Source organism: Salminus brasiliensis, chromosome 9 (assembly GCF_030463535.1).
Source record: "Salminus brasiliensis chromosome 9, fSalBra1.hap2, whole genome shotgun sequence".
In the NCBI taxonomy this organism is placed as follows: domain Eukaryota; kingdom Metazoa; phylum Chordata; class Actinopteri; order Characiformes; family Bryconidae; genus Salminus; species Salminus brasiliensis.
In genome coordinates, this window is record NC_132886.1 from 32560931 (window position 1) to 32576301 (window position 15371).

At 39.3% G+C, this 15371-nt stretch overlaps 1 protein-coding gene across 2 annotated transcripts in view; it reads left to right on the plus strand.

Moving 5' to 3' along the window:
* The window catches only part of astn1 (astrotactin 1), a 195982-nt gene that overhangs the window by 133806 nt on the left and 46805 nt on the right, over positions 1-15371 (plus strand). For both annotated transcript variants that reach the window (XM_072688243.1, XM_072688244.1), the window contains one exon: positions 584-772. In XM_072688243.1, the coding sequence (XP_072544344.1) occupies positions 584-772 (189 nt within the window). The remainder of the gene's footprint in view (positions 1-583; positions 773-15371) is intronic.

A 15371-nucleotide genomic window follows, 5' to 3' on the forward strand; every position in this document is an offset into this window, starting at 1 on the left:
CATGCAGAGGCACAGTGACTGGATTCATGATGTTATTGAAGGAGTATGGGCTTGTCACTGGACCATTCACAAAGTGTAGGGCAGTTCTGCATTGACTAGACACACCTGCCCACACTGTAACACCACCACCACCAAAGGCTCGTCTGGTGACAACAGTGGCTGATGCATAGCGCTCTCCTAGCCATACCATCATTGTTGGCGGCCATCATTTCTGCTCAGCATGAATCGACTTTCATCAGTGAACAGGTCCCTTGTCCAGCGTAAATGCTCCCTGGCCCGTGCAAGACAATGATGCCTGTGGCAGACCACGCTGATGTAAACGGTTTTGAATGCTCTGTCCCTTTTTTCCTCTTTTAAATGTGCCTGGATATGTGTGGCATTCATCATCTGGTTCTGCAGGGCACTGTTCACAATAAAGCCGTCATCAGAGTGGGATGTTGCCAAAGCATGTCCACTTTTACGCCTATATATATATATATATATATATATATATATATATATATATATATATATATATATATATATATATATATAGTAAATTTTACTAGTATTAGTTTCTCTCTGTTGTCTCTGTGCCTTTCAGCCTTCAGTTCAGCCATCCGGTCTTTGGATGGTGCCACCCTGCGGAGTGATTTTGTGTCCATTTTGAAGGAGTTCGGTAACCATTACATCCAGGAAGCAGTTTATGGCTTCGAAGAGTCCTGCACCATCTGGTACCCCAACAAGCAGGTGCAGCGGCAGCTGTGGCTGGAGTATCAGGACATCAGCAAAGGTGAGCTCTCTGTTGTTCTTCCTGGTTGGATTGGTATACTGGTGTTGGTCTAAACCAAAAATGTTTTAGTCTATTATGGCAAATTGCAAGCTCTAACATCTTGTCAATCTGTTATCTTTGAAATGTCCAAAAGCTCCATTGGGATGCAGCAAACTTGTGGAAGGACAAATGTTGCAGAAATTAGCAAGGCTTGGCTTTAGGTCTTTTGATGCACTTTTAGGTATATCTCAAGAACCTGGTCTTGACAAGTACAGTGAAAATTAGCCTTCTTGAACCTAGACTTTTTTAGTTTGGTCTGAGCATAACCTTGCTCATTCTGTGAGTGCAAGTGGAGGAAAAGTAAACCCCATCGTGACTCGTGGGAGGTCAGCGGCAGCTGTTCAGTCGATAAAGGAGGGCCAAGGCAGATGTGGGGCTTTAGGCTTTTCATCTGAACCTGAGCCCATGCCAGCCTGCCCCTGTCCTCAAGAGACTCTTAAGCTGCCTCACCCTCTGCCTGCATCAGCTTGGCTCAGTCCACAGATACTTTTGAGGTGCGAAGGTAAAGGCATAGGAGCCAAAAGGGGCAATATTCATACTAGAACTGTAATTAAACCTAACATTTAAAATAATCCCAGAAATAGCCACCACACAACCAGTATCAGAATTAAATATAAAGCTTAATTTAGCTAATGATTATGCAACTGTTACACTGTTCATAACTTCTTTATTGTGATGTTAGAATTTTACCAGATGTCTGAGGGCTGCACTAAATGATTCATTGGTCTCTTATTTCAGTGACATCCATTTTTACTCAACAACAAACCAACAAATATTTTAAGTGAATATTTTTAAATTCACACTAAAATGACTTTTTAAGAGGGTGGCATTAAAATAAATCACACAACACATTTTCTCATCTGGGGGATGTCAGTTTCATATTGCTGTTACAGCATAACCATGGAGTCTTTGTATACATTTTCATAAAGTGCAGTGTAAGTGCTTGTAGGTATAAGAATGGCCAAGGTTCAGTAGCTCTTTCTGGCTTTTCTCATTCTTGATGTGTGATTAAAAAGGGTAAGCAGTCATTGAAATAGAGGTTCTATCCTGATAGCAACATTAACGTGGCCTGAATCTGGACCACTTTTGGCATTTACTTGTGGCCCAGATGCAGTTGCCGGTATGTGGGCCACTAGTAAATGCCAGATGTGGCCCAGGTTTGGGTAGGTATTCCTAAACAGTACTTTCTATTGACTGTAGGAAAATCTCACTTTAATCCCAATGTTCATATTTGTTGTAACGCAGGAACACCATGCCATCTTTTCACGTGTAGTTGTTTTCGCATCTTTGACAAAGGCGGATAAGTAATGATCCTCCTCTCGATGCTGCTTCAGCCCAGTAACTTTTGCACCATTGTTTCCTTTAGTCCAATCGACCACTTTGCCTTCCTCCCAAGGACATTGCCTTACAATTCACAGAAACGTTCACGCTTCTGACGGATGCCCCTAAATGATTGAGTTTTCCTGCCTACCTGAGAACTCCATTACTCTTCATTTTCCTTGCCTCTGGCTTGGCCACAGACACTATTATACCATTAAATTCGATGTGCAATAGGCAAGTTTGAGAAAGTTCCACATCCAGGGGTTTTTGGGTTTAGTTTTTTTTTTATTTATTTATTTTTTTTAATTTTTTTTTGGTCCTACTCTATTATATTGTCATTTAATGAATGTCATTGACATTTTGCATTGGATATCTTTCAAATTGAAGACATTCATCCTGCTGTAACCAGGAAAGGGAGGCAGAGCCAGAAGTGCTGTGGTATAGAGTGGAACAGCATCTGCAGAGAAAGACAGTCAGAGAGATTGAGAAAGAGAAAGGAGGCAGGCGGACCACAGCTCTTAATTCCTCCAGTGCCCCAGTAAAAGGTCCTGCTCTTTGGGTGTCGGTAATGAGCTCACTGGAGACTTGGCTGGAGATTCGCGTTCATGCCCTCGCCCCAGATATCAGGAACCCTTCTGGAGCCTTTCCGCTGCGCCCAGACATTTCAGCGTATTTGGAGGGAGATGCTGTCCGCCTGCTTTATGCATATTCATAAATCATTTGTGGAAGAGATATGGGGAAACTTATCTTGATGCATAAGCAGAAAATTATGCAGAAATATACTAATTAGTATTTAAGTAGAGGGGGTCAACATTTTCATCTCACATTAGGTGCTGTTTGTTGTCATATTTGCTTTGAAGGCATTGATTTTTTATTTTTTTTTACTAGACACATTAGCTAATGCAGGCTGCATACATGTGTATAGATATGTAACCATTTTAAAAGATGGGTTTTGTTTTGTGTGCGTGTGTAAAGGTCTATATGTGATTGGGTGGGGTGACTAGTTCTCAAGTACTAATTCATTGATTTTTAATGTTTTAAAGCTGTAGGTCAAGCTGTGCTTGTTTCTCAATAACTGATGCTACACATTTCTGAAATATGTATCACTGTTCAAATGTAGGAATTGTCAGTACTGATAGTCTGGAGGTAGACAATTACAAAAAAAAGAGCATTTCTTTTGCAAACACATGTATGTACTAATCAGATAAGGGGCATTGAAAGTTTGGAGAGGTTTTGAGCAACTGCTGGAACTAGAGATTGTTTGCCCCATCCAGTTCCCCTTTAACAAACAGTAGGTGTGTGTGTGTGAGAGAGACTGTAATAACTACTGCCAATTTGAATTAGGTCTCCTCACCGTTGTGGTGCTCTTCCAGAACGGTCTCTGTTCATAATGCAGCTTCAGTCCTGCTCTTTTATTAAGAAAGGCAGAGTAAAGAGGCGATAGCTTGGCTGTTTATTCCTTTCAAACAATGAACTGAGATGACTAACTGGCTCTGCGAAAGTTAAAGCTATTTTGCTGGGCTGTACAAGTTTTAAAAGGATGTTTTGGTGTCAAAACAAACCGATAATCGTAATATGCAATAATGCATATGTGTAAGCGCAAAATCTACAGGCAAATGTAGCTTAATGCTGTATACATACAAGTTGTCTCTCTGTAAATGTGGTTGGTAATGTCTATAACATTTTACGCAGTGATCGGTATGTTTTGACAAGATGAACAAACTCGCATAAAGGGCATGAAATATTATACATTGTAAATAAGTCAAGCTGTACTTTATTATATATTGTATAAAATTCATTCTGAATGCAAATTTTTTGGAGGAAAATTAATTGTTTAGACTAATTGATTAATCCACAAAATAATCTACAGATGAATAGCTGTGTTTTCAGGTATATAATGTAATCTATGTCACATGAAGTGCTTTTAGTATATTGCCCCTAAATCAGGACGGCAAGTGACCTCCCTCCATAGTTCTGCACTCTTAGCTCTCTTCTTCTCTCATTACATGATATCTCTTAGAGTCAGGTCGGAGGCTAACAGCTGAGCATAACCCCACTGCTGCAGTGGCCACTGGAGCCCGGAGAAACTGAAAAGAAAGATGATTAGAAGATGGAGGGAGTTGAGGGGCTGCTCTCTTGGCCTTGCCTGCCATGAAGAAACTCCCTCAAGTCCCCCCCTTTTTTCACCATTGCTTGGCTGCATTGGAGGTGATGAATGCTCACTATGTGTTCAGCTGCAAGACAATTAAAAAGCAGAGAGCAGATGTCTTTAGTCAGGCACTGCATTTCCTATCACTTAGCAGAGGAAAGGAGGATCATCAGGTTGGCTGGATTGGAGGCTTACATCACACTTGCTCTGTATAAATAGACTTTTTCTTGCCACATAGGCAACCTGCAGAAAGGTATTTTTTAAAATAATAAATAAAAGCTCCATGATTGCCTGCTAGTAAAGGGTGTGATCATGTAATATTGAAGTGAGAAGGATGTGAATGATAAATCAAAACTTTTGCATGGGGGTGGGGGGGTGGGGGATCACCCTTGTGTTGTTCATATCTCAGATTACCCGCAACTCATTTGGTTTGCATGCTGTTAATTTGATACTGTAAGATGATACACCAGTTAAACTAAAAGTTTTTTAGTATACTTCAGAAATATTTAATTTACCAACAACCCACATATATATTAACATCTTGTTTAACCAAATAAATGTTTTCAGTGTATTTCGTTTATTTGTAGTGATGAACCTTTCCAGTGATTGTGATATATTAAACACTTTGTTTCCATGATTACATTTTTCTTTTTTCTTTCTTTCTTTATAGAATGAGTCTAAACACATCTCATCTTATAGTTTTTTTTTATTACTGTAACTGTAGTTGGAGCATATTAGGCATTATGGTAATAAAATAAATACCAGTTTAAGTGATTAGGACCGAGTCTGCATTTAAATTAGGACCCCTGGTGTACTCCCCATTCACACTCATTTGCGCATGAAATCTGATCGCCTCCTGTAGTGATATTTTGAGAGGAACAAAGGCAGTGAGGTAGAGAAAAAAAAATGTCCTGCTTCTTTAATCGCCCGTAAGCTGGGCTCCTTCCTCAAATATTTATTCTGTAATACCCGCACCTACGTGCCTCATCAATTTTAACACTCAGCCTACACAAAAAAAGAGCCAAGTAGCTCTAAATGAGTGAGAGTTAGTGCTGCTGCTGGTCAGTCTCTGGAGAATAATGTTGGGGAAATTTATTCCAAAAAGAGTCGTTCTACACATCCCTGTTTTCCCTGTTGATCTAGTTAGTGGCAGAGGAGAGCAGCAGGCGGAGTTTAGGTTTGATAGAGGGGGCATTAGTTAAAGTGTCGTTCCCATGTCCAGAGGTAATTTGGGGTAATGTACTTGTCCTTCAGTTGGAGAGCGCTGCTAGCCCACACCAGCTGAACTCTGAGTGAGCATAGATGAGCTAAGAAGATATTTGTCCTTGTTTGGAGTGGCCTGTGTAGTAGAGGATTTTTGATCACCCTGCCAAAAGTCAGATGGGTAAGGAGACTACTGATTGGGCAGATTCTATGCATTTGGCAGCAAAAACTGTATTCAGAGTAATAACTGAGTTTGAGGATTTTATTTACGTCTTGTTTGAGTTGTTCAAGACGTTTTCCATGGCAGCAAGCATGTAGAACATCAGTATAACGCAGTATAACCCTTGTTTTAATCAGTGCTTAAAGAAAATAGGATATGCCACTGAAGCCTATTTGTTCTTTAGTTACTGATTCAGAGCTAATAAAAATATAAATTGATGTCCGTAATGGACAAAGCCTGTGTGCTGATCTGCAGTGAAAGCACACAGAAAGAAGAATATATTGAGAAAACGTATAAAGACCCGTGTATAACTCCACCCTCGTGTATAACTCAACCCTCACCCTATGTGTTGCACACTCATTTTCATGCTACTGGATTTAGAGTTACCCACAGGTCCAGATATAAACCTGCTAAATAGTTGTTGGGGGCTTCCTTGGCATTGGCGATCACTTGCTCTCAGGATGAGTCTTTCAGCAGTTCACAACAAGCCAGAACCAAACATACAACAGTTTGCTTCCAAAGCAAGGCTTTTATCAGTGATATCGTAAAACATGTCTTAATCATGTGATTTGAGCCTGGCATTGGGGGTGTAAGAAAACATGAACATATCAAAGAATTGCAATATTATGTTTTGCCACACAGCTTCGATTTTTATTGAATATTTTACATGCAAAGATTGTTGAGAGACAGTTCATTTTGTATTGTGTTTAAACCTCTGACCACTAGATGTAAGATTTGTATTCTGTCTCTCAGTTGTTTTAACGAACCCCCCAACAGAGCAATTTTACCAGGGTTCGTTCTTATCAAAGTCTGAGCACACCCTTAGACAACACTCTGAACCCTTGAGGAGAGCTCTCTGGCATGAATTAATGAGGGTGCACGACACAAATATCATTTTCACAAAGGCCTTATAGTTTTGTTTGAGAGCAGATGTACAAAGTAAATGGAAATGGCTTTGTTACACAGCGCTTGATTTGAATGTTCCCTGTGCCGTGCCTGGCAGCCTCTGTAATCACTCACTCCCTACAGCCCCTTGTCATCGCAGGTCACACAACAGTTGTTCTTTTTTGTTTTTGTTTTTTGTTTGGAGCAAAAATATTGTACCTAATTTCAGCAAAGGACTGCAGTTTTACTTTTAAAAGGGGTGTGGTCAGAATATGTTGTAGAATTGTTAGGCTTGTCCATTTGAAATTCTGTTTAAATGGAGAGTTTGTTTATTAAGTCCTTTTTGGTGAATCTCTAATAATGTGTTTTCACTTGTGCTGGTGATTTACATGTAAATCTTGCAAATTGTCTGAATTTCAGTCCAGCTATGTACACTCTATGGACAAGTATTGGGACATCTACACGTTATTTCTTCAGGATCCCATTTTAAATCCTGAAGGCATTAAAATGTAGTTGTTTACCCCCCTTTGCAGCTATAACAGCAGGTTCAGAACGCTGCAGTTATTAAGTCAGCAGAATGTCTGGCAACTTTGTGGCTGAGTTGCCGTGCATCCTAAGCCCTTCCACTTTTCAATTATACCACTCTCAGTTAATCGTGGAATATCTAGGAGGGAAGAAATTTCTTGTTGATTTGTTGCAACAGTGGCATCCTATTACAGTACCATGCTGGAATTCAGTGAGCTCTTTAGAACGACTCATTCTTGCACTAATGTTTGGCTAGGTGCTTGATTTTATAAACCTGTGGTAATGGGACTGAATGTCAGTGAATATGAGGTGTCCCAATACTTTTGTCCATATAGTCCATGTGTTCTTGATGAATGTACATCAGCATTCAGCGTTCTTGAAGTATATTCAGCATTCTTGAATAAATATATAGAATGTTTGGATAAAATCGTATTTGTCCTCATCATTTGTTTGATTTGCGTTGTCACATTGCAGTTCATAGGTCGTATTTTTAAGTGTTATTATAATATTGTGCTTCTTTAAGCAGCCCTAGTCTGTGTATGTATTGGTGGGCTTAGCTTGTGGGCTTGTGTTTATGCTAGGCCGCTAATACAGCTAGCTTGGCTGGTATTCAGAATGAAGAGTGATGAGAGTTACACACCAGGCTTTTAATCAAGGCTACTAGTACTTTGAGGAACACCTTATCAACACAATCCAGTGCTCTGATTGGCTGACACTGATCTATGAGTCATTAGTTTAACTCCTCGTCTGTGGAAATGGATTTTTTTAGTCTTGTGCTTCCGTAGGCAAAAAGAAGCCTTACAATGTGTGATCTAAGACAGTATTGAGAATGAAGATTAAAGAGCTGAGGACTGAACAAAACTAATCATTTATTTAAACCAGCAGCTCACTCTAACAAATGAGAGACTTCTTTAAAGTTTTTTTTCCCCTTTCTTTCTTTCCCCTCAGAAAGAGATGTAGATATGTAGCATCCTGATATCTTTGTTCATGCACTTTCTGAAGTATTTACAGAGTAAACTGATTTGACGATAGATTCTGCAGGAGAGCACTGAGCTGTTGCATTTTTTTTTAGGACAAAAACAAATATGTACAGACGTGTAGGATGTTGTTATTCACTATGAGGCATTCATATGAATAAATGACAGTATTTCTGCTAGTCTTCGAACAGCAGCCTTGCAAATCCCCACATAAACAGAAACACAATTAAGGCCGGGAGAAGGAGACCAGCATGTTAATAAAGGTTAAAGAGAAGCTCAGGTCCATCGTGCGAGGTGTGGAGGATCACATCCATGTCACGGAGGTCTGACCACCCAGCAGATTTCTGCTAATTTAATCATAATGAGCAGAACGGATTCTTCTCTCGAAATTAACTTGAGGATTTATAACTTTGTGTCCAACTTAAGCCACCTAATGGATGTCCTAATTAAGAGAGCGCACTAAAGACTGGCAGAGTGCAATGGTCACAGGGGTTATGAGGGGGTGTATAGGGAAGAAGGGATAGACCAGGGAGAAATGAAAAATCAAGACAGGTTGTATTTTTTTTCTTTTCATTACTGTCTTTGCTGTCTTGGCTCTCTTGTCACATCTTTTAGGGCTTAGATGTAACTAAATTGCCCCCTGCCGGTGAATGTGTGCAATGCAGTACATTTGCTTCTGGGTTGAGGGATCTGCAGGTGACCCTCCAGCTTCTGGTTCTCAGAATATGAAATTCATGTTGAAAGGATGGGAACCTATTGCACCTCATTTGCAGCTAAAACAAACACAAAGATGGGATAAGGAATTTGTATTCCATGTAAGTCTTGTTTCATATGTATGCCCTGGCACTAAGCAGCAAAAGAAAATCATGTTATTTTTCAGTAACTGTCTCTTTGTGGGGAAGGAGGAAGGCATGTATTGGGTGGGGATAACATTGGCATCTGCAAATAGTACAACCTTACACATACATTGGTTGATTGCTAATTTTGATTTTGAGTTATATTGACTTATCATCTATTTAGTGACTTGTTGTAATGGAGACAAACTTGTACAGTTTGTCTGCAGTTGAGAAGTTAAGAAGACATTGCTTCACTTTATATGCACTGCTGACATAACAGCCACTGTACTGACTAAAACCTATTTAACCTTAAAAATATTAAAATATTCCTTAAGCATGATCATGCCATAATTTCATTATTCCTGTTTTCAATACAGTAGTTTATTACTTAAGTAATGCAACTCCAATACTGGTGTAGACTTAAAATTATATTTATATCTGACCTCTGATCAATTTTTTTTTTTAGCTCTTTAAAATTAGTATTTGGGATTTTTATATCAGTCAGGTCCTAGTCTGTGTGTACGAGTGTTTGGAAATCGTCTCTATTCAAATATTCACTGTCACAGAGCTGGACACAATACCAAACAAGGAGTGGGAGCCATCTATCAGACTCCTGGGCACTGCCAGCTGACTTCGTTAGACTAAGTGACGTGGCACTTGCGCTACTTTTTAACTGCCAGTTTCCGTGCTCTGTGACAGAGAGACAGACATTCGCTGTGGTGTGTGCGGACATCTATAATGACACCATTACTCTACCATTATCCAAAAATAAGAATACTGCTGCGGTACATCTGTAAATATTTAAAAATATGATAAATATTTGCTCTGTGTTTAGATATGTGAATAACAAGAGACTGAGCAACTCTTTTTATACATTTTTAGTTGTTTCATGAAAGTTGACTTTCTTAAATTCTTTATCTTCAGTTGCAGAATGTTTTAAAGCCAACATTTATGTTTTTTTCTTTTTATGTGTTTTGCAAGGAAGGGCTACATTCTTACATTGGGTCATTGCATATTTTGGCTTTGAATAACATCTGCTTCAAAATAATTCACTACCTTTTTAATAAATTATATTTTGTTTTGTAGAGTAACTATAGGGATCCTGCATCAATCAGTGGTACTATCTATATAGTATTGTTTTTATTTCTTTGTTAGAGAAGACTGTTTAGAAATAAACATTTAATTGGTATGTTTTGAATGGTTTAAATTTTGATTGCTGTCCAAACAAAGCAAATATCTATAAAATTTATAAAATGGTAACCACCGGAGAATGCAGAAAAATTCTAACACCTAAATATTTAGAAGTAGATGCAGAATAGGTTTAACTAGAAATCTGTCTGTACTGTCCAGGGTAGATTTTGGAGCATTGCTGCGAGGATTTGATTGCATTCAGATCAGGACTTTTGATGATTCCCCACCCCACCTCATCCCCAACTCGTCCCAAAAGTGTTGAATGGAGCTACATCATTTCAGAGAACAGTTTCACTGCTCCACACCTTAATGCTGAGGGGGTTTATACCCCTCAAGCTCTGGCACTGCTTGAGAGATTCATATTCTATTGGCAATAGGATCTTGTTCTGCTCATACTCTTTACATGCCATACTCTTTACATGCATTTACAAAATGTTTAATTTACCTCCTAAATGTATTTTTTTTACTTAGGATTTACAGGATAAGTTACAACAATAGCCTTGTCTACAAAACAGGTATAGTGAACACATGTATGTAACTATTTTTTTTTAAAGAATAATGAACAAAATTGTACTCCTGCAAGTTTGTAAAAATTGAACCAAAAAAATGCTTATCACTTAAACATTTGATGCCAAAAACCTAAGTAGATCACTGAGGTTCTCTAGGTTCCTGTAGCGTTGCTTCTGTAGTCTGTGAGGGCTATGAATATGGGCATTAAAAATGAAAAGCAAGCTCGTTGTCACCCCCACCACACAAAAGGTAGTGTGTGTGAAAAAAAAAGGGGGGGGGGGGTTGCTAATAGGACTCATTATCTCTGATTTGTCATCCCATATAATATGTACGCTCTGCACAGTGACTGCCCTGCAAAGCCAAGACAGCTTTGGCTCTTCTTTTTAAGCTCTTCGTATTTTGCTCTCTTCTGCTCACTTCCATACATTCTTCCCATGGCACAGTGAGCTCGAAAAACATGCTTTGATGAATCAGGCTGAAACACGATATCAGGCTACAATGTGGTTTTAGTGATATGGAGCGGGGACTGTAGCTGGTTCACTTCAACTGCCTGTCTTGTGCATATTCTGTTCTGTTTGTGGTTTGCCTTCTTTGATCAAGCTAAAGGTGTTGTTGACCATTCTTGCTTCTTGGCAGAGTACTGCAGATTGTATCTGCAATTGTCCAGAGGACTTGGTCTTACCACCAGCGATAATGACGAAACTGAATTCTTTTTTTTTTTTTTGTATGTTTTGTATGTGTCTTCATGGCCAACCGAAGGTGAAATGTATCTAAATTTCCTCAGCAGTTAGAGATGTCAAGCTTTAAACCTTCTTCAGTTTTAAACCAAAATACCAATAGGTTGCCTCTCAGTAATCAAGTTTATATAGACAACACTTGAGCATAGCTATTACCTGTTTCAATGAGGGCATAATACACGCCTACCCTGTTACCCTGTTGGTCACCTTTGTAGACAACCTTTAAACAGATACTTTAATTTGTTTTCAATGTGTCATTACATTTATTACAAAAGATGTGCAGAAGCTGGGTTGTGGGATTGTGTTGTAGCTTTAGCAATAAGGAGCTAAATAAAATTACACTCGAGAAGCTTTGCAAATAATGGTGGAAAATAAGTATTTGGTCAATAACAAAAGTTCATCTCAATACTTTGTTATATATCCTTTGTTGGCAATGACAGAGGTCGAACGTTTTCTGTAAGTCTTCACAAGGTTGGCACACACCGTTGCTGGTATGTTGGCCCATTCCTCCATGCAGATCTCCTCTAGAGCAGTGATGTTTTGGGGCTGTTGGCAGGCAACACAGACTTTCTACTCCCTCCAAAGGTTTTCTATGGGGTTGAGATTTGGAGACTGGCTAGGCCACTCCAGGACCTTGAAATGCTTCTTACGAAGCCACTCCTTTGTTGCCCTGGCAGTGTGCTTGGGATCATTGTCATGCTGAAAGACCCAGCCACGTTTCATCTTCAATGCCCTTGCTGATGGAAGGAGGTTTGCACTCAAAATCTCACAATACATGGCCCCATTCATTCTTTCATGTACACGGGCCAGTCGTCCTAGTCCCTTTGCAGAAAAACAGCCCCAAAGCATGGCGTTGCCACCCCCATGCTTCACAGTTGGAATGGTGTTCTTTGGATGCAACTCAGCACTCACTCTCTGAGTTGTGTTTGTACCAAACAGTTCTACTTTGGTTTCATCTGACCATAAGACATTCTCCCAATACTCTTCCGGAACATCCAAATGCTCTGTAGCAAACTTCAGACGCGCCCGGATATGTATTGGCTTAAGCAGGGGAACGTCTGGCACTGCAAGATCTGAGTCCCTGGCGGCGTAGTGTGTTACTGATGGTAGCCTTTGTAACGTTGGTCCCAGCTTTCTGCAGGTCATTCACTAGGTCCCCCTGTGTGGTTCTGGGATTTTTGCTCACCGTTCTTGTGATCATTTTGACCCCACGGGCTGAGATCTTGCGTGGAGCCCCTGATCGAGGGAGATTAGCAGTGGTCTTATAGGTCTCCCATTTTCTGATTATTGCTACCACAGTAGATTTCTTCACACCAAGCTGCTTGCCTATTGCAGATTTAGTCTTCCCAGCCTGGTGCAGGTCTACAGTTTTGTTTCTGGTGTCCTTCGACAGCTCTTTGGTCTTTACCATAGTGAAGTTTTGAGTGTGACTGTTTGAGGTTGTGGGCAGGTGTCTTTTATACTGTTAACGAGTTCAAACAGGTGCCATTAATACAGGTAATGAGTGGAGGACAGAGAAGCCTCTTAAAGAAGTTGTTGCAGGTCTGTGACAGCCAGAAATCTTGCTTGTTTGTAGGTGACCAAATACTTATTTTCCACCATTATTTGCAAATAAATTCTTTAAAAATCAGACAATGTGATTTTCAGAATTTTTTTCTCATTTTGTCTCTCATAGTTGAGGTCTACCTATGATGTCAATTACAGGCCTCTCTCATTTTTTTTTTAAGTGGGAGAACTTGCACAATTGGTGACTAAATACTTTTTTCCCCCCACTGTATATTAACCAGTAACCGAGACTCTCAATTAACAATTCTGTTTTGGAACCGATGAGGATAATTGTGATCTTGATTTAGTTTTGGCCTTAGCAAAATAATGTTTGTTAATATTTTTGTTGCTTTAGGAAGCTGAATTCATGTATTGTGTCTATTGCAACTTCTAACGCTCAGAAAAGAAAAATGTAGATCCAATGTGCCTTATTTAATATTTTACTTTTATGTGCAGGTCAGTTTGGCCTCTTTTGAACTTTGTCTTTGACACAATTTTTATTATTACTTTTAATGTACTCTGATAAATTAAGTCCTGTGGGGGATAAAGTTTAATAGGAATGCTGCAATCCAATGACATGTTGGATATGAGGAAACATTTCTCTCTGGAGAGGAGAGTGAGAATCGGTCTCCGAATGAAAATGAAAATGTCACATCAATCAAAATGTAGTGAAAGATGTCCATGAGAACTACTCAAATGTGCAAAGTCACAAATTTTACTGGGACAATATCCCAAAGGTAAAATTGCTAATATGATTAATTTTCCATCTATTTATGTTCAGAATGTTCAACATATTGCAGTATAATTCATTTCCATGTGGGTTTTTCCGGTTAATTGCCTCTGCATCTTTACTTGGAATATGTTTGTATTGCAAATCCGTTATGCATCTTTTTTGCTAGTTTAATGTACAATTTAGATATGGAGTCTAAAATGTAATCAGATGCAAATATGTTCCCATATTAACATGGGTTAAATCAATTTGCATATTCTGTCATGGATCCACCTGTGAACAACAGATGATTAGCTCTGATTTTAACGAGAGACAAATTGGGGGGAAGTCATAAGTGCTTGCTTGCTAAATTGGAGAACCTCAGTTTACCCCAGAGAGCAAATAACGTGATTTTCACCTTTTGACATATCAGAGAGGTGCTAACTGAATTCAGAGCCAAAGCTGCTTCAAACTCCAGCTCACTCCATACAACACTGCATTCTGTTCACACTCGACAAAGAAGCTGGCTGTCCTCTATAGCTGGTTTAAGTAGTCACAAAGTAGAGTTGCTTTTCAAAGAAAAGAAATCCTCTGGAAAATGTATTAAAAAAATCTTCTGAGGCTGTCGCTGGAGTGTGCTGATCATAGTCAAAACCTGTGTGTGCTCCCGAGGTCTTTGCTGTCCAGCAGGCATGAATGAGTAGAGGGGACACAGTGGAGTTTGAGTAGGCATACATGCAATATGAATCATTCCCTCTGCAACATCTTCCCCATACCTCAACTACAGTAAGGCCAATAATCTCTAGGAGACTGTTTTAATGTATTAATTGTGCCTCCACACATCACTTTAACAGGTTTCAATTGAAGCAGACAAGATGTCATTGAAGTGTAGAATTAAAGCTTTAATTAAAGACAGGCAAACGGTTATAAATAAAGGATATGCTTTACCAGGCCTTTAGTTCAGCCACATTCAGTACATTCTTTAAAAAAAGCAATGCATTGGTGAACTTTTTTTTTCTTCACAACCTCTAGTCAAGCCAAAAAAAACCCTTGAAGAGGTAGGTGTATTATTGTCAAAGTCTACAGTCAAGTGACACCTTCATGAATGTAAATACAGAGGGTTGACTTTAACATACAAACCACTCATAACATGCATAAACAGAAAGGCCAGATTGGACTGCTAGAGAACATCTAAAAAGGGGAGAAAACTTCTTTAATGATGATACAGTTAAGCTAGGATTGTGGTAATGTCTGCTAAACTTGTCAGTCACCACTAGTCCTAAATTTTGTACACCTCCTTTCAAAAATGTGTTTTGTAACGAATGTAGGCCTTAAGCTTAAGGATGGTTCAGCAAGTCACTTTTGGGCCCTTGAGGAAGGCCCTAAACCCTCTCTGCTCCCTGGGTGCTGCAGTGATGACTGCCCACCGTTCCGGGTATGTGAGCTCACTATATCACAGTGTATGTTTGCTTACTAGTGTGTATGTGTGTCTTCACTGCACGGATAGGTTAAAGGCAAAGGCCAAATTCCATCTGTGCCTGACACAAATGGTGGTGAATATGGTTTTCTAAGTTTATACAAAATAGGTGTAAAAAACTTTACTGAACAAAAGATAAAGCAGACAAACAAAGCAGATGGAGATAGTGTCCTAAATTCACAAAAGCATGGAATATGCTACATATTTGTAAACAAAATATATGCTTATTTCATGAACTCTGCTGACCCTAATCACCCACTACACTGAGGCAGATAC